This window comes from Salmo trutta, chromosome 20 (assembly GCF_901001165.1).
Source record: "Salmo trutta chromosome 20, fSalTru1.1, whole genome shotgun sequence".
Classification (NCBI taxonomy): domain Eukaryota; kingdom Metazoa; phylum Chordata; class Actinopteri; order Salmoniformes; family Salmonidae; genus Salmo; species Salmo trutta.
Genome location: NC_042976.1, coordinates 20129219 through 20148244, shown reverse-complemented (window position 1 = coordinate 20148244; position 19026 = coordinate 20129219). Strand labels below are relative to the sequence as shown.

At 48.9% G+C, this 19026-nt stretch overlaps 1 protein-coding gene across 2 annotated transcripts in view; it reads left to right on the top strand.

The window, feature by feature from the left end:
* The window catches only part of znf385b (zinc finger protein 385B), a 167209-nt gene that overhangs the window by 61156 nt on the left and 87027 nt on the right, over nucleotides 1-19026 (top strand). Inside the window, exon 1 of one of the 2 annotated variants that reach the window (XM_029702507.1) lies at nucleotides 712-818. The exons of the other annotated variant lie outside the window; for it this stretch is intronic. Coding sequence (XP_029558367.1) covers nucleotides 794-818 — 25 coding nt within the window. The 5' untranslated portion in view covers nucleotides 712-793. Of the gene's footprint in view, nucleotides 1-711; nucleotides 819-19026 lie in introns of those variants that run through there. 2 annotated transcript variants of the gene reach the window in all.

Below are 19026 nucleotides of genomic sequence, written 5' to 3'. Positions count from 1 at the left end.
CGGCTGGTTGACGGTCTGACAGCGGCTGGTTGACGGTCTGACAGCGGCTGGTTGACGGTCTGACAGCATTGGGTTGTGTGGGGAAAAGCCGCAGAGCCATTTATCAAAATACATTAGTCTGGTTTGGTTTAGCTGGGTCTGAGTGTGAGAGGGAAGAGAAAGAGACAGACACAGACACGGAGGGAGAGAGAGACAGAAAGATAGAGCGAGAGTAGAGAGAGAGAGAAGACATAGAGGGAGAAAGGAAAGAGAGAGAAAGAAAGAAAATAAATAAGAGAGGGAGCAAACGATAGAAAGAGAATGAGTGAATCAGAAAAGGAGGAAAGCAAGATGTTTTCTCCCTTGTTTTCTTTCCATCCCTCCTCTTCACCCTGTGGTCGCTTCATTACAACAAACATCAAGAACCGCAAGTGAAATCACCCGCTGGTGCTCGCCTGATTTTGTTCTCTCCTCCTCCTCCTCACAAATGGGTGCTGCTTGCGTCTGCCTGTCTGCTGCTCTAGCTTGCATGCTGCCGGAGTGTGGGGGCTTTCCATTGAGAGGGGAATGAGGCAGCGGCTGAGGATCTGTGAAGGTGCAGTATTGATCCTAAAGTCTATTGTCACATAGAGGATAAGAGGCTGAGACGCACAACCAGCACTAGCACTCTGCACACAGAGCTGCATGCTCTCTCTCCTGGATTCTCTCTCTCCTGGATTCTCTCTCTCTCGATTCTTTAGGTTTTTTTTTATTATCTCTATCAAAGAAGAGAACAAAATCTGGCTGCAAAGAGAAGAGATTGTTGTTAGTGAAAATGTGGACCAGCTTCTTTAGCAGAGGTAAGGGACTTTACTATCCACTATCTGTGGGTCATTACTACATGTGTACAGTTTTTTAGATTATTACTAACTGTTTTTATCTCTGGCTCTCCGGCTGTCCCTGATCATGTTTTTACAAATCTGTTGACTCTTCATGTGATTGTAGTTTGTGTTTTGAGCTGATGTATTGTAATTATAAATAAGTGATATCTTACATGTATGGTGTGATGCGTGTAGATCTTTAACAGTATGTTGAACCCAGAGATTTACCCAGACACTTTATTGTTTGGATTTTAAGTGTCCACGTGTATTACTTCTTGTTCACCTTCTTGACACCAAAAGTTGCTAAAGAAGACTAATGAGGATGAAATATTCCATCCATTCTTATCGTGTTCTTTTGGATCGGTAGGTTAATGATGCGTTACAGTTTAGTCTGTCTGGGACAAGGAGAAGATGTGACAGGTTGTGTCCCAGGTTTTGATAACAGCTGGCTAGATGGGGAGAGAGAAACAGACAGAGACACAGAGAGAGAGGGAGAAAGACACAGAGAGAGAGGGAGAGAGACACAGAGAGATAGAGAGAGAGAGACACAGAGATAGACAGAGAGATAGAGAGACACACAGAGAGAGAGAGACACACACAGAGAGAGAGAGACAGAGAGAGAGAGAGACACAGAGAGAGAGAGACACATAGAGAGAGAGACAGAGAGAGACAGAGAGAGAGACAGAGAGAGAAGGAGAGAGACACACACAGAGAGAGAGAGAGAGAGACAGAGAGAGAGAGAGAGAGACAGAGAGAGAGAGAGAGACAGAGAGACACAGAGAGATAGAGAGAGAGAGACACAGAGAGAGAGGGAGAGAGACAGAGAGATAGAGAGAGAGAGACACAGAGAGAGAGACACAGAGAGAGAGAGACACATAGAGAGAGAGAGACAGAGAGAGAGAGACAGAGAGAGAGAGACAGAGAGAGAGAGACAGAGAGAGAGGGAGAGAGACACACACAGAGAGAGCGAGACAGAGAGAGAGAGAGAGAGAGACACAGAGAGAGAAAGAGACACAGAGAGAGACAGAGAGACACAGAGAGACATAGAGACACAGAGAGACATAGAGAGAGAGACAGAGAGAGTGAGAGAGAAAGAGAGAGACACACACAGAGAGAGAGACACACACAGAGAGAGAGAGAGAGAGAGAGAGAGAGGCCATAGGGGACGCAGAGTAGACCCGCTGTGTGTATGTGTGTGTGTGCATGTGTTTTTGCACGTGTGTGTGTGTCCACGAGGGACAGAGCAGACTGTGTGCTGAGCCTGGGTTAATGTGAGAGGCTATGATGTGTGACGAGCACTCATCGTCCACACACACACACACAAGTGAGCACACGCACACACACACACATCGTAGTTATGCTGTGAACACGCTCTTTGGGACTGGAAGCCTCTGGCTATGGAAGGAAGGGGGTTGGATGGGTATTGAGGAGTAGTATTTTTAGATTTGTGCCGTTGCCGAAAAACTGAGGTTGTTTTAACTACTTTAGAGGCCCTCGGGGGTGGAATTATTTAGTTAATTCTCTGTTGGGTTATGGATTCACACATTCAGAGCCTACAATAGTTTCTGTTATCATCAGGGAAGCATTGATAGTGGAAGCCACGTTTATACTGATCATTATGATCACTGAAGAGATGAATAGAATAACAGCCATGTGAAATGTGGGCCAACTGGTTACATTCTGTGGTGTTTCACGCAACAAAATCTTTTACATCTGTGTTCATATTCAGGTCTTGTGGGTTTAGTTGATCAAACTGTGTCGCAAATATTCTGTAGCTGTAGTTTTTAGTCCTTTTTTTAGTCTCAATTATAATTCAGTCAGATCTGTGTGTGTGTGTGCATGAGCGTGAGTTTGTATACAGTATGTGTGTTTGTGCGTGTGTGTGTGTATACAGTATGTGTGCATCTGTGTGTATACAGTATGTGTGTGTGTGTGTGTGTATACAGTATGTGTGTGTGTATATAGTATGTGTGTTTGTGTGTGTATACAGTATGTGTGTTTGTGTGTGTATACACTATGTGTGCGTGTGTGTCTTTTGATCATTACCCATTGAGGTCCACCTGAAAGAATGCAGCTGTGTGTGCCAAAGTGTCGCTTCAGCTCCCCAATGCCCTGTCACACACACACACACACACACACACACACACACACACACACACACACACACACACACACACACACACACACACACATACACACACACACACACACACACACACACACACACACACACACACACACACACACACACACACATACACCGCTGCCCTGTCACACACACACACACACACACACTGCTGCCCTGTCAAACACACTGCTGCCCTGTCACACACACACACACACACACACACACACACCGCTGCCCTGTCATACACACCGCTGCCCTGTCACACACACACACACACACACACACACACACACACACACACACACACACACACACACACACACACACACACACACACACTGCTTCTCTGTCACACACACCGCTGCCCTGTCACACACACACACACCGCTGCCCTGTCACACACACTGCTGCCCTGTCACACACACACACACACCGCTGCCCTGTCACACACACACACACACACACCGCTGCCCTGTCACACACACTGCTGCCCTGTCACACACACACACACACACCGCTGCCCTGTCACACACACACACACCGCTGCCCTGTCACACACACACACACCGCTGCCCTGTCACACACACACACACCACTACCCTGTCACACACACACACCGCTGCCCTGTCACACAAACACACACACACCGCTGCCCTGTCACACACACACCGCTGCCCTGTCACACACACACACACCGCTGCCCTGTCACACATACACACACACCGCTGCCCTGTCACACACACTGCTGCCCTGTCACACACACACTGCTGCCCTGTCACACACACCGCTGCCCTGTCACACACACACACCGCTGCCCTGTCACACACACACACTGCTGCCCTGTCACACACACCACTGCCCTGTCACACACACACACACTGCTGCCCTGTCACACACACACACACCGCTGCCCTGTCACACACCGCTGCCCTGTCACACACACTGCTGCCCTTTTCACACACACTGCTGCCCTGTCACACACACACCGCTGTCCTGTCACACACACCGCTGCCCTGTCACACACACACCGCTGTCCTGTCACACACACCGCTGCCCTGTCACACACACACCGCTGCCCTGTCACACACACACCGCTGCCCTGTCACACACACCGCTGCCCTGTCACACACACACACCGCTGCCCAGTCACACACACCGCTGCCCTGTCACACACACACCGCTGCCCTGTCACACACACACACCGCTGCCCTGTCACACACACCGCTACCCTGTCTCACACACACACCGCTGCCCTGTCACACACACACACTGCTGCCCTGTCACACACACACACCGCTGCCCTGTCACACACACACACACACACACACAAACACACACACACACACACATACCACTGCCTTGTGACACACACCGCTGCCCTGTCACACACACCGCTGCCCTGTCACACACACACACACTGCTACCCTGTCACACACACACACACACCGCTGCCCTCTCACACACACTGCTGCCCTGTCACACACACCGCTGCCCTGTCACACACACCGCTGCCCTGTCACACACACACACACCGCTGCCCTGTCACACACACACACTGCTGCCCTGTCACACACACACCGCTGTCCTGTCACACACACCGCTGCCCTGTCACACACACCGCTGCCCTGTCACACACACACACTGCTGCCCTGTCACACACACACACACCGCTGCCCTGTCACACACACACACCGCTGCCCTGTCACACACACTGCTGCCCTGTCACACACACACCGCTGCCCTGTCACACACACACACACCGCTGCCCTGTCACACACACACACTGCTGCCCTGTCACACACACACCGCTGCCCTGTCACACACACACACTGCTGCCCTGTCACACACACACACTGCTGCCCTGTCACACACACTGCTGCCCTGTCACACACACACACACACCGCTACCCTGTCACACACACACCACTGCCCTGTCACACACACACACACCGCTGCCCTGTCACACACACACACACCGCTGCCCTGTCACACACACACACACCGCTGCCCTGTCACACACACACACACACCGCTGCCCTGTCACACACACACACACACACCGCTGCCCTGTCACACACACCGCTGCCCTGTCACACACACACACTGCTGCCCTGTCACACACACCGCTGCCCTGTCACACACACAGCTGCCCTGTCACACACACACACTGCTGCCCTGTCACACACACCGCTGCCCTGTCGCACACACCGCTGCCCTGTCACACACACCGCTGCCCTGTCACACACACTGCTGCCCTGTCACACACACACACACACTGCTGCCCTGTCACACACACTGCTGCCCTGTCACACACACTGCTGCCCGTTCACACACACCGCTGCCCTGTCACACAGGGGTGGCAGGTAGTCTAGTGGTTAGAGCGTTGGACTAGTAACCGAAAGGTTGCAAGATCAAATACTCGAGCTGACAAGGTAATAATCTGTTGTTCGGCCCCTGAACAGGGCCGTTAACCCACAGTTCCTAGGCCGTCATTGAAAATAAGAATTTGTTCTTAACTGACTTGCCTAGTTAAATAAAGGCAACATAAAAAACACACACACCTCTTCTCCTGTAGCTACTGTGTGTTTTGAAGTCATGAAATGAGGTTTGTACCAGCACATTCTCTGTCATGTTTCTGGTTTTATGGTAATGGTCAGTGTACTGCTAGAAAGTTAGGACGTTTGTCCCAAATGTCACCTTATTTCTTACTCCCCTATGGGCCCTGCCATCTGGGGTACAGACAGACAGGTTGATGCAGTATCGGGCCAGTCACGGTGTCCCTTTGAGATAAAACAGTGTAATGACACCCCAGAGAGAAGGCCTGGCCACTGAACTGGAACACTCAGGGCATTCCTGCTTTAATGCACTGGGATCACTGTCAATGTTGGGAAAAGCTCTCAATTTATTGCTAGCACCTAATTCCATTTAATGGCTCTTTTACATGTATATATTCTGTCGGTTATTGATGGGGATGGGGACAGTGTGTGGTGGGGGCGCGGGGGGTGGGGGGGTAGAGTTGGGTGTGTGTTTATGTGTGTGTGGGATGTAGTGTTTTCTGCTGATGCTCTTCTTGTTTAACTACACTGTGAGATCAATGCACATCCACAACCAGAGGAGGTGTAAGTCACATTTTGCTGTGAGAGGCAGGAGCCCCGGCTGTCCCAAATAGCATCCTGTTCCCTAGATCAAAAGTAGCGCACTACTTTTGATGAGGCCCACAGGGAGAATAGGGTGCCATTTGTGACGCAGATTTAGACTGGCAGCTTCTAAGCCTCTCTCACTGCTCTCCGATGGATATCTGGTTCACCTTCAGACCACATCAACACGTCAGCAATCCCTGCCTGGTGTCATTACAGCATGATGTGTCTTTTCTGTTGGCCATAATCCTTGTCTCTTTGCTGTTTCTGGGTGGCCAAACACTCTCTCCTTAACCAAGGTGAAATGCACTGATCCACCACTGATTCCTAAGCAGTGCATTTCACACATAAAGTGTTACTGTATTTTGCTTGTAGAAAAGATGTCGATCCTGTAACTTTGAATTGCTGTCCTTAGATGGCTTTGGGAGATTTGAAATGGGCTCTTTGTGACAGGCAGGACCTTTATAGTGTGGTGTTTTTAGTTCCCCCCCTGAGACTTATCTTGTTCACCTCCGCTGTGCGTTTCCAATTACGCTCCCTGCGGATTTGCACAGACACACACGAATGCACACGCACTCACACACACACAGAAACACTCTCTGTGGATTTACTCATATTCGTTCCCAGGTTCAGGGGAGCTTCAATGATGTTGCCACCTCTGGCAAACAGCACTATCAAAGTAGGGGAAATAGAGAAATGGTATTGATTCAAACTGAGGCGACTGCAGTCGTTTAAAAAACAAGTGTTGATAGAAATTGAATTCAGGTTACACTGGGAGGAATGACAGAGAGTAGACTGGAATGTGCCTCGGCAGCAATGGAGGTCACACTGCTTTCATTGCAGTTTGTTTTATTATTTGTTATTTCACTTGCTTATGGTATTGAAAATTCAAAAAGGCACTCGCACTGCGCTATCTTGTTGCAGGTGCACAGGAACAATGAGATAGAGAGAAAAATACCCAATGTAGAAACAACAACTGTGATACAGTATGTGAAAAGACTGCACATTGCAATGGTAATTCAGTAAAGATGGCTTGAGAAGAATGTGATGAATCTGTTGCGAGGTTCCATTCCCTGTCATAATAATGATCATGTCATGGTTACACACTGAGTGAGAACTGGGCTACAGCGGTAAGAGTTCCTACCACCCTGACAAAGTGCTCCAAGATGGAAAACAGGCCTTTCTGTTGGTTCGTCTTCCAGAACATTAACTTTTCCAACACACCAGTTCTGACCCCAGTCTCATCTATGTGTGACACCGATTGAGAGGATGGATAGTCGGATACATTTGGACCAGACGTATGGAAATACGCTTTTGTGCTGTTGAAACCTCCAGGAGGCCTACAGTCAACTCTGTATAGACTGGATTAGACCTGGACGGTTCAACCATGAGATCATCATTATTAACATGCGTTTGGAAAATGTATTCCAGATTCAAGTTCGGAAAGGACAACCACAACTGTTGACTGTTTAATACCTGTAAAATGTCACAGAGAATCAAATAATAAAGGGATTCTAAAACTCACAGAACTCTTCAAATTCTAAACATTTGCCTGCAGGATAAACAGAGCTCTCAGACTCATATTTGAGAGTGTGTGTGGTGTGACTTTGCAGTGGATATATTAAACAAGCTTTGCCTCGATGAAGTTGACATGCCATCCGATCCTTCCAAGGATGACAACTATTCCAAATCAGTGAACTATATGTGTCACAAAGCAGGCAGCCATGTAGAAAATCAAATCATCACACAATCTTGTTTTATTCTCCAGCAATAAGTATCAAAATGATGCCTCTGATGTCGACATCAACATTGTCTTTGAGCACCAACTGTGGGGCTTCAGTGGCGGCTGATTATTGGTTTCACGGAGATGTTTCCTTTGACGAGGTCTGACAAGGAACAGTTTTATCTGACCGCACTTCTGTAAACTTGTTGTGGAAGATGCCCACCTCAGTACACTAACACACACACACACACACACTTCAGTTCACTTCAGTTCACAGAATCAAACAGAGGAGAAGGAAGGAGATCCAGTCTACTCTGGATAAAATATGTATGAGTTGTGATTGCTGCGGTAGCTCTTGGTGCATTGGGGCTTTTTCATCTGTACTTCCAACTTGACATCTGACTGTGTTTGTATGCTGCAGTCAAGTCTCTTGAAGGTATACAAAAATAATTAATGTTGATAAATAAGGGCCCATAAGTACAGCAAACATCCTGTTGTCTCAACGCGTTGCTATAACAAACTCACGGCTTGTGCAACAGTGTGAGTTTCGTATTTATCTTCCTGAACCAGGACACAAACTTGTGGACCCCAATAAGGGTTTCTGCTGCATAAGCAGTTTCTCATGGGGATCCTAATAAACTAAACGAACTCACAACCTTCTGCACAATAATACAAATAATGGCAATTCATATACGTCCTGTGTAACGTGTATTGTCGTCAGCTGTACGTTTATTCATTGAGGTAACTAATATAATAAGTGTAATTATGTCTCTGATCTATGTGAGATGATGTGACTGTGTATCCGTTGTGAACAGCTGAGTTCAGATGTAAGTACCTGAGGAGCCAGACAAACACTGTCACGCCCTGACCTGAGAGAGACGGTTTATTTCTCTATGTTGTTAGGTCAGGGTGTGGGGTGGGCATTCTATGGTTTCTATTTCTATGTTTTGGCCAGGTATGGTTTCCAATCAGAGGCAGCTGCCTATCGTTGTCTCTGATTGGGAACCATACTTAGGCAGCCCTTTTCCCTCCTTGAGTTGTGGGATCTTATTTTTGTACTGCTTTGTTAAGCCTGCAAGACGTGACGGTCATTTTCCATTGTTGATTATTTTGTTTAGGTGTTCAGATTTAAAATGAATATCAAGATGAACACATACCACGCTGCACCTTGGTCCCCTCATTTCGACAACCGTTACAAACACATCATTAACTGCCGAGTCACAACACAACACAATGCGAACAGAAAGCTGTTGAAATTAAATCTACCTTTGAAATAAATAAAGCCTTTTTAACGGTGATCCAGTCCTTTTTATCGGAATCATCTGAGAAGATATTAGAGGAAGATAATTGGTAAATATAAAGGCAAATGTACTATATCCATCTGCGTGTTTCAGGCCTATTGTGTTCACACAGTGCAGTCTGGGTGCCCTTCATGCTGTATTCACTTCAGCAAACCTTTTATTGGGCACGTTTATCGAGCCAAGCGTTTTACATAGCAGTGACTAATTGTTTGGGAAACTTTCAGAATCCTTTATTACACACATTCATTTGATTTTCTGATTGTAGATAATCACAACCGTCCTAATTAATTCCCAAAATCAACACCAACAAAGCACTTGAATCTCTAGCTGGAAACAGAAACAGAAACACTCTCAATGTGCTCCAATTATCTATGAGAGGCTTGTTGCAGAAACAGCCCAATATTCAAATAATGCCTTTTTCACCTTTATTTAACCAGGTAGGCAAGTTGAGAACAAGTTTTCATTTACAATTGTGACCTGGCCAAGATAAAGCAAAGCAGTTTGACACAATAATTTCATCGATTTTACTGAGTTACAGTTCATATAAGGAAATAAATCAATTAAGCCCTAATCTATGGATTTCACATGACTAGGAATACAGATATGCATCTGTTGGTCACAGACGCCTTAAAAAAAAGGTAGGGGTGTGGATCAGAAAACCAGTCAGTATCTGGTGTGACCATCATTTGCCTCATGCAGACACTCCTTTGCATAGAGTTGATCAGGCTGTTGATTGTCGCCTGTAGAATGTCGTCCCACTCCTCTTCAATGACTGTGCGAAGTTGCTGGATATTGGCGGGAACTGGAACACGCTGTTGTACACGTCGATCCAGCGCATCCCAAACAGGCTCAATGGGTAACATGTCTGGTGAGTTTGAAGGCCATCGAAGAACTGGGACATTTTCAGCTTCCAGGAATTGTGTACAGATCCTTGCGACTGTTACGGCTTGGTAGTCGTGGAGGAGGAATGAGGCGCAGGAAGCAGCGAACACAGGGTAGTGGTGTTTTTAATATACACTCACACACAAAACAAATGTTCCCACACACAGGGGAGAAAGTACATACGGCGTCAAACAACGTCGACACGAACATAAGCCGTCTGTCAAAGAAACAATCATTAATCCCGCACGAACAGGAGCGGGCCAGCTAAACTAAATAGCCCCTCTAATGGCTAATTGACCACAAGTGTCACAAAATAAAAAAAGGGAAAAGCAAAAGGGAATCGGTGGCAGCTAATAGGCCGGTGACAACGACCGCCGAGCACCACCCGAGCAGGAGGGGGCGCCACCGTCGGTGGGAATCGTGACAGTACCCCCCTCCTGACGCGCGGCTCCCGCAGCGCGCCGACACCGGCCTCGAGGTCGACCCGGAGGGCGAGGCGCAGGGCAATCCGAACGGAGGTGGTGGAACTCCCTCAACATAGATGGGTCCAGGACGTCCGCCGCCGGCACCCAGCACCTCTCCTCCGGGCCGTACCCCTCCCAGTCAACGAGGTACTGTAGGCCCCTCGCCCGGCGTCTCGAGTCCAGTATGGCCCGTATGCTGTACGCCGGGGACCCCCCGATGTCCAGAGGGGGCGGAGGGACCTCCGGCACCTCATCTTCGTGAAGGGGACCAGCTACCACCGGCCTGAGGAGAGACACATGAAACGAGGGGTTAATACGGTAATAGGAAGGGCGTTGCAACCGATAACAGACCTCGTTTATCCTCCTCAGGACTTTGAAGGGCCCCACACACTGCGGCCCCAGCTTCCGGCAGGGCACGCGGAGGGGCAGGTTCCGGGTCGAGAGCCAGACCCTGTCTCCCGGTGCGAACACGGGCGCCTCACTGCGGTGGCGGTCAGCACTCCTCTTCTGCCGCGCACTGGCCTCCTTTAGTGAGTCCTGGACGGCTCTCCAGGTCTCCTTGGAGTGCTGGACCCAGTCCTCCACCGCAGGAGCCTCGGTCTGACTCCGGTGCCATGGTGCCAGGACCGGCTGGTAACCTAACACACACTGAAAGGGTGATATGTTAGTAGAGGAGTGGCGAAGTGAGTTCTGGGCTAACAGCCCAGGGAATATACCTCGCCCACTCCCCTGGCCGGTCCTGGCAATACGACCTCAGGAACCTGCCCACCTCCTGGTTCACCCTCTTCGCCTGCCCATTGCTCTCGGGGTGATAACCGGAGGTCAAACTGACCGAGACCCCCAGCCGCTCCATAAACGCTTTCCAGACCCTGGATGTGAACTGGGAACCTCGATCAGAGACAATGTCCTCCGGCACCCCGTAGTGCCGGAAGACGTGGGTAAATAGGGCCTCCGCAGTCTGCAGGGCCGTAGGGAGACCGGGCAATGGGAGGAGACGGCAGGACTTAGAGAACCGATCCACAACCACCAGAATCGCCGTGTTCCCCTGAGAGGGGGGAAGATCTGTCAGGAAGTCGATGGACAGGTGCGACCATGGTCGTTGTGGAACGGGGAGGGGCTGTAACTTCCCTCTTGGTAGATGCCTAGGAGCCTTACTCTGGGCACACACCGAACAGGAAGAGACATAGGACCTCACGTCCTTAGCTAAGGTGGGCCACCAGTACTTCCCCCTTAGACTCCGCACTGTCCTCGCCTCACCAGGATGACCCGCAGTGGGTAGCGTGTGCGCCCACCGAATCAAACGATCACGAACACCGAGCGGCACATACATGCGCCCCAAGGGCACCTGCGCAGGCGCAGGTTCTAACACCAATGCCCGCTCGATGTCCGCGTCCACCTCCCATACCACAGGTGCCACCAGCCTAGACGCTGGAATGATGGGAGTTGGATCGATGGGCCGGTCCTCCGTGTCATAGAGACGGGACAGCGCGTCGGCCCTAGTATTCAGGGAACCCGGTCTATAGGAGATGGTAAACCTAAACCGGGCGAAGAACATGGCCCACCTCGCCTGACGTGGATTCAGTCTCCTCGCTGCCCGGATGTACTCCAGGTTTCGGTGGTCGGTCCAGATGAGAAAGGGGTGTTTAGCCCCCTCAAGCCAGTGCCGCCACACCCTCAGAGCTTTGACCACTGCTAGCAACTCCCTGTCCCCCACATCGTAGTTACGCTCCGCCGAACTGAGCTTCTTCGAAAAGAAAGCGCAGGGGCGGAGTTTCAATGGCACACCCGAGCGCTGTGATAGCACGGCACCCACCCCAGCCTCGGACGCGTCCACCTCCACTACGAACGCTAAAGACGGGTCCGGGTGCGCCAACACGGGTGCGTCGGTGAACAGCGTCTTCAACTTCTTGAAGGCTCCGTCCGCCTCCGTCGACCATCGCAAACGCACCGGCCCCCCCTTCAGCAGTGAGGTAATGGGAGCCGCTACCTGGCCAAAACCCCGGATAAACCTCCGGTAGTAATTGGCAAAGCCTAAAAACCGCTGCACCTCCTTCACCGTGGTTGGGGTCGGCCAATTACGCACGGCCTTAATGCCGTCACACTCCATCACCACCCCCGTGGTGGAAATGCGATAACCCAGAAAGGAGACGGCTCGTTTGGAAAACTCACACTTCTCAGCCTTAACGTATAGGTCATGCTCCAGCAGTCTACCAAGCACCTTGCGCACCAGGGACACATGCGCGGAGCGGGTGGCGGAATATATCAGAATGTCATCGATATAGACTATCACGCCCTGCCCTTGCAGGTCCCTGAGAATCTCGTCAACAAAGGATTGAAAGACGGCTGGAGCATTTTTCAACCCATACGGCATGACGAGGTACTCATAATGGCCTGATGTGGTACTAAAGGCGGTTTTCCACTCGTCTCCCTTCTTGATACGCACCAGATTATACGCGCTCCTGAGATCCAGTTTTGTGAAGAACTGTGCTCCGTGAAATGATTCCACCGCCGTAGCGATGAGAGGTAGTGGGTAACTAAACCCCACCGTAATAGCGTTTAGACCTCGGTAATCAATGCACGGACGCAGACCTCCCTCCTTTTTCTTCACAAAAAAGAAACTCGAGGAAGCGGGTGAGATGGAGGGCCGAATGTACCCCTGTCCCAGGGATTCCGTGACATATGTTTCCATAGCCGCAGTCTCCTCCTGTGACAAGGGGTACACGTGACTCCTGGGAAGCGCAGCGTCAACCTGGAGATCTATCGCACAATCCCCCTGTCGATGAGGTGGTAATTTAGTCGCCCTCTTTTTACAAAAAGCGATCGCCAAATCGGCGTATTCAGGGGGAATGCGCACGGTGGACACCTGGTCTGGACTCTCCACCGACGTGGCACCTATGGAAACTCCTAGACACCTACCTGAACACTCCTCTGACCACCCCTGGAGAACCCCCTGTTTCCACGAAATACGGGGATTGTGACCAGCCAGCCAGGGGACCCCCAGCACCACCGGAAACGCAGGCGAATCAATAAGGAAAAAACTAATGCGTTCCTTATGATTCCCCTGCGTTACCATGTCCAGTGGCACCGTAGACTCCCTGACTAACCCTGACCCTAATGGCCGGTTATCTAGGGAGTGCACAGGGAAAGGGGAATCTATCGGCACCCGCGGAATGCCCAGCTTAATGGCAAGTCCACGGTCCATAAAATTCCCAGCTGCGCCTGAATCGACTAGCGCCCTATGCTGGGAAGAGGGAAAAAATTTAGTAAACAAAACAGGTAAAAACACGTGACCAACAGGGGGTTCTGGGTGAATCTGGTGCTGACTCACCTGAGGTGACCGAGAAGTGTTCTGCCTGCCATCTCGACTCCCAGACTGGCTCCTCCTGCACCAGTCGGCCGTGTGTCCTCTCCGACCACAGCTGGTGCAGGAGGAGCCACCTCCTCCGGTGCCCCTTTGCACGGCCCCCCCTACCTCCATAGGGGTAGGGGCGGGGGTGCACGGGGGTGGAACGGGCAGGACCCTCTCCGAACGCCCGCGGGCAGCCAGCAAATTGTCCAGTCGTATGGACATATCTATGAGCTCGTCCAGGGACAGAGCTGTGTCCCGACAGGCCAGCTCCCTGCGGACGTCCGCCCGGAGACTGCAGCGGTAGTGGTCTATGAGGGCCCTGTCGTTCCACCCCGCCCCAGCAGCCAAGGTCCTGAACTCCAGCGCGAAGTCCTGGGCACTCCTCGTCTCCTGCCTGAGGTGGAACAGCCGTTCACCCGCCGCTCTTCCTTCCGGAGGGTGGTCGAACACGGCCCGAAAGCGGCGGGTGAACTCTGGGTAGTGGTCCCTCGCCGAGTCTGGACCTTTCCAGACCGCATTAGCCCACTCCAGAGCTCGGCCCGTCAGGCAGGAAACGAGGGCACTCACGCTCTCCTCCCCCGTGGGAGCAGGTCTGACGGTGGCCAGGTACAGCTCAAGCTGGAGCAAAAATCCCTGGCACCCAGCCGCCGCCCCATCGTACTCCCTCGGGAGCGCCAAACGAAGTGCGCCAGAGCCAGACGTCATGGGGGGCGAAGATGGCTGTATCGGGGGAGGTGGAGGTGGAGAGAGGATACCACTTCTCTCCCATCGGTCCATCCTCTCCATCATCTGGTCCATTGCCGATCCGATGCGATGGAGGACTGTCGTGTGGTGGAGTACGCGTTCCTCCATCGAGGGCAGAGGAGTGGCCGCTGCTCCCGCTGATTCCATGCCTTTTATCTTGGTGCGGGATTCTGTTACGGCTTGGTAGTCGTGGAGGAGGAATGAGGCGCAGGAAGCAGCGAACACAGGGTAGTGGTGTTTTTAATATACACTCACACAAAAAACAAATGTTCCCACACACAGGGGAGAAAGTACATACGGCGTCAAACAACGTCGACACGAACATAAGCCGTCTGTCAAAGAAACAATCATTAATCCCGCACGAACAGGAGCGGGCCAGCTAAACTAAATAGCCCCTCTAATGGCTAATTGACCACAGGTGTCACAAAATAAAAAAAGGGAAAAGCAAAAGGGAATCGGTGGCAGCTAATAGGCCGGTGACGACGACCGCCGAGCGCCACCCGAGCAGGAGGGGACGCCACCGTCGGTGGGAATCGTGACAGCGACATGGGGCTGTGCATTATCATGCTGAAACATGAGGTGATGGCGGTGGATGAATGGCACGACAATGGGCCTCAGGATCTTGTCACAGTATCTCTGTGCATTCAAATTGAAATCGATAAAATGTAAATGTGTTTGTTGTCCGTAGCTTATGCCTGCCCATACCATAACCCCACCGCCACCCTGGGGCACTCTGTTCACAACGTTGAAATCAGGAAACATCTGCCATCTGCCGGGTACAGTTGAAACTGGGATTCATCCTTGAATTGTACACTTCTGCAGCGTGCCAGTGGCCATCTAAGGTCTATGTTTGGTAAGCCGGTTGGACATACTGCCAAATTCTCTAAAACGACGTTGGAGGCGGCTTATGGTAGATACATGAACGTTAAATTCTCTGCCAACAGCTCTGGTAGACATTCCTGCAGTCAGCATGCCAATTGCACACTCCCTCAAAACTTCAGACATCTGTGGCATTGTGTTGTGTGACAGAACTGCACATTTTAGGAGTGGCCTTTTATTGTCCCTAGCACAAGGTGCACCTGTGTAATGATCATTCTGTTTCATCAGCTTCTTGATATGCCACACTTGTCAGGTGGGTGGATTATCTTGGCAGAGAAAGGAGAAATACTCATGAACATGGAAGTCAACAAATTTGTGCACAACATTTGAGAGAAAAACAATTTTTGTGCATATGGAACATTTCTGGGATCTTTTAATTTCAGCTTTACATGTTGCGTTGCGGAAGTTTACATGCACCTTAGCCAAATACATTTAAACTCAGTTTTTCACAATTCCTGACATTTAATCCTAGTAAAAATTCCCTGTCTTAGGTCAGTTAGGGTCACCACTTTATTTTAAGAATGTGAAATGTCAGAATAATAGTAGAGAGAATGATTTATTTCAGCTTTTATTTCTTTCATCACATTCCCAGTGTGTCAGAAGATTACATACACTCATTTAGTATTTGGTAGCATTGCCTTTAAATTGTTTAACTTGGGTCAAACGTTTCACGTAGCCTTCCACAAGCTTCCCATAATAATTTGGGTGAATTTTGGCCCATTCCTCCTGACAGAGCTGGTGTAACTGAGTCAGGTTTGTAGGCCCCTTGCTCGCACATGCATTTTCAGTTCTGCCCACATATTTTCTATAGGATTGAGATCAGGGCTTTATGATGGCATCTCCAATACCTTGACTTTGTTGTCCTTAAGCCATTTTGCCACAACTTTGGAAGTATGCTTGGGGTCATTGTCCATTTGGAAGACCCATTTGCAACCAAGTTTTAACTTCCTGACTGATGTCTTGAGATGTTGCTTCAATATATCCACATCATTTTCCTTCCTCGTGATACCATCTGTTTTGTGAAGTGCACCAGTCCCCCCTGCAGCAAAGCACCCCCAAAAAGTATGATCTTTGTCCGCATGTGCAGTTGCAAACCGTAGTCTGGCTTTTTTATGACGGTTTTGGAGCAGTGGCTTCTTCCTTCCTGAGCGGCCCTTCAGGTTATGTCGATATAAGACTCGTTTTACTGTGGAAATAGATACTTTTGTACCTGTTTCCTCCAGCATCTTCACAATGTCCTTTGCTGTTGTTCTGGGATTGATTTGCACTTTTCGCACCAAAGTACGTTCATCTCTGGGAGACAGAACGCGTCTACATCCTGAGCGGTATGACGGCTGTGTGGTCCCATGGTGTTTATACTTGCATACTATTGTTTGTACAGATGAACGTGGTACCTTCAGGCGTTTGGAAATTGCTCCCAAGGATGAACCAGACTTGTGGAGGTCTACAATTTTCTTCTGAGGTCTTGGCTGAATCTTTTGATTTTCCCATGACGTCAAGTAAAAAGGCACTGAGTCTGAAAGTAATCCTTGAAATACATTCACAAGTACACCTCAAATTGACTCAAATTATGTCAATTAGCCTATCAGAAGCTTCTAAAGCCATGACATCATTTTCTGGAATTTTCCAAGCTGTTTAAAAGTACAGTCAACTTAGTGTATGTAACCTTCTGACCCACTGGAATTGTGATACAGTGAATTAGAAGTGAAATAATCTGTCTGTAAACAATTGTTGGAAAAATTACTTGTGTCATGCACAATGTAGATGACCTAACCCCCTTGTCAAAACTGTAGTTTGTTAACAAGAAATTTGTGGAGTGGTTGAAAAACAGTTTTAATGACTCCAACCTAAGTGTATGTAAACTTCCGACTTCAACTGTATGTTATTCATAATATGCAGTTCATATACTATCCAATCAGAAGATACATCTCCTTAAAATGTTGATTTTTGGTTGCGTTCACAACACAAATTAATATCCAGCTTCTCTACAAATGAATGATTGATATGTTAGATTCACATCTCCATCTCAATCAAAAATTTAAGTTAAAGAAAGGACTAAATCAAATTAAACATTAAATCAAGTTTGATTTGATTTATTCTTATTCTTCAACTGTGATTTTTGGTTGAGATGGAGTCATGAATCTACCAATTTATAGATTAAGTTTGAAATCAACTAACTATCCTTCATATATAAGACAATATCAAGAGGTAAAGTGTGTTAGTAATATCATGAATTTGGCATCCTAATGGTAACTATTTGTAAACTTCCAAAGATCCCATCAAACGGGGCGACAGGTAGCTTAGTGGTTAGAGCGTTGGACTAGTAACCGAATGGTTGCTAGATAGACTCTCTGACCTGACAAGGTAAAATTCTGTCCTTCTGTGCCTGAACACGGCACTGTTCCTAGGCTGTCATTGTAAATAAGTACTTGTTCTTAACTGACTTGCCTAGTTAAATGAAGGTTAAAATAAGAAAAACCATGGATGAGTGATAGTATATCTAGCTACTCATTAAAATGATGGTGTCCTTTGTTGGACAAATCAGATGTAAATGTAGCCTACATAAACCCAATTTCACTCAGAATTTACTTTCACATACAGCTTATTTAAGACATGTTAGAGGAGTTATTTTACACTATTCAACGTTATTTAGGTATTTTACGCAAATGAGTATGGAAGCTGATCAGTTTAAATTTGCTGACATGCGAGCTCAGTGGAAACAAACACAGCTTGTTTCCAAAGTTAAGTAGGGTACATAGAGGCAGGCATCTGGATGGTAGACTCGTTCTCACTGAAGTGCATTACCCCTCATATACCAGTAGGAATCACTATTCAGGCAGAAATCCTTGTGGCTTCACATTATATTTCTATATATCTTTTTATTTAGGTTGATAGCGTTACTTAAAAAATGTTACATTGATTCAAACATGCCATTTTATGCAACAGATTGGTAATGTTCATCATTGAAACAAGGTAAAATAAAATATGTGTCACGTCCTGACCAGCAGATGGAGCTAGTGTTTTAGTTTTGGGGGTCAGGACGTGGCATGTTTGTTGGGAATGTTTGTGTGGATGATTGGGACTTCCAATTGAAGGCAGGTGTGTATAGTTGCCTTTGATTGGAAGTCCTATATAGGTGTGTGTGTTTTTCTTTGGGGTTGTGGGTGGTTGTTTTTACACTGCGTGTATAGCCTGTAAAACTGCTACTGTTGTCACCGTCATTGGGTTTTTCAAGTGGATGCGCTACTCCTTTTTTTGGTAATAAATATCCATGAGTATTCACATACCTGCTGCGCCTTGGTCCATTCATGAAGACAACCGTGACAGAACCACCCACCTACACAGGACCAAGCAGCGGAAGAAGGCTGGCGAGGACTGGGAGACCGAGAGGCACCCCCAATAATTTTTTAGGGGGGGGGCACAAGGGCTGTTTGATGGGGCAGGAGCTGCCCGCCAGTCAACAGTCACCAGAGCTGCCTGCCAGTCAACAGTCACCAGAGCTGCCCGCCAGTCAACAGTCATCAGAGCTGCCCGCCAGTCAACAGTCGTCAGAGCTGCCCGCCAGTCAACAGTCGTCAGA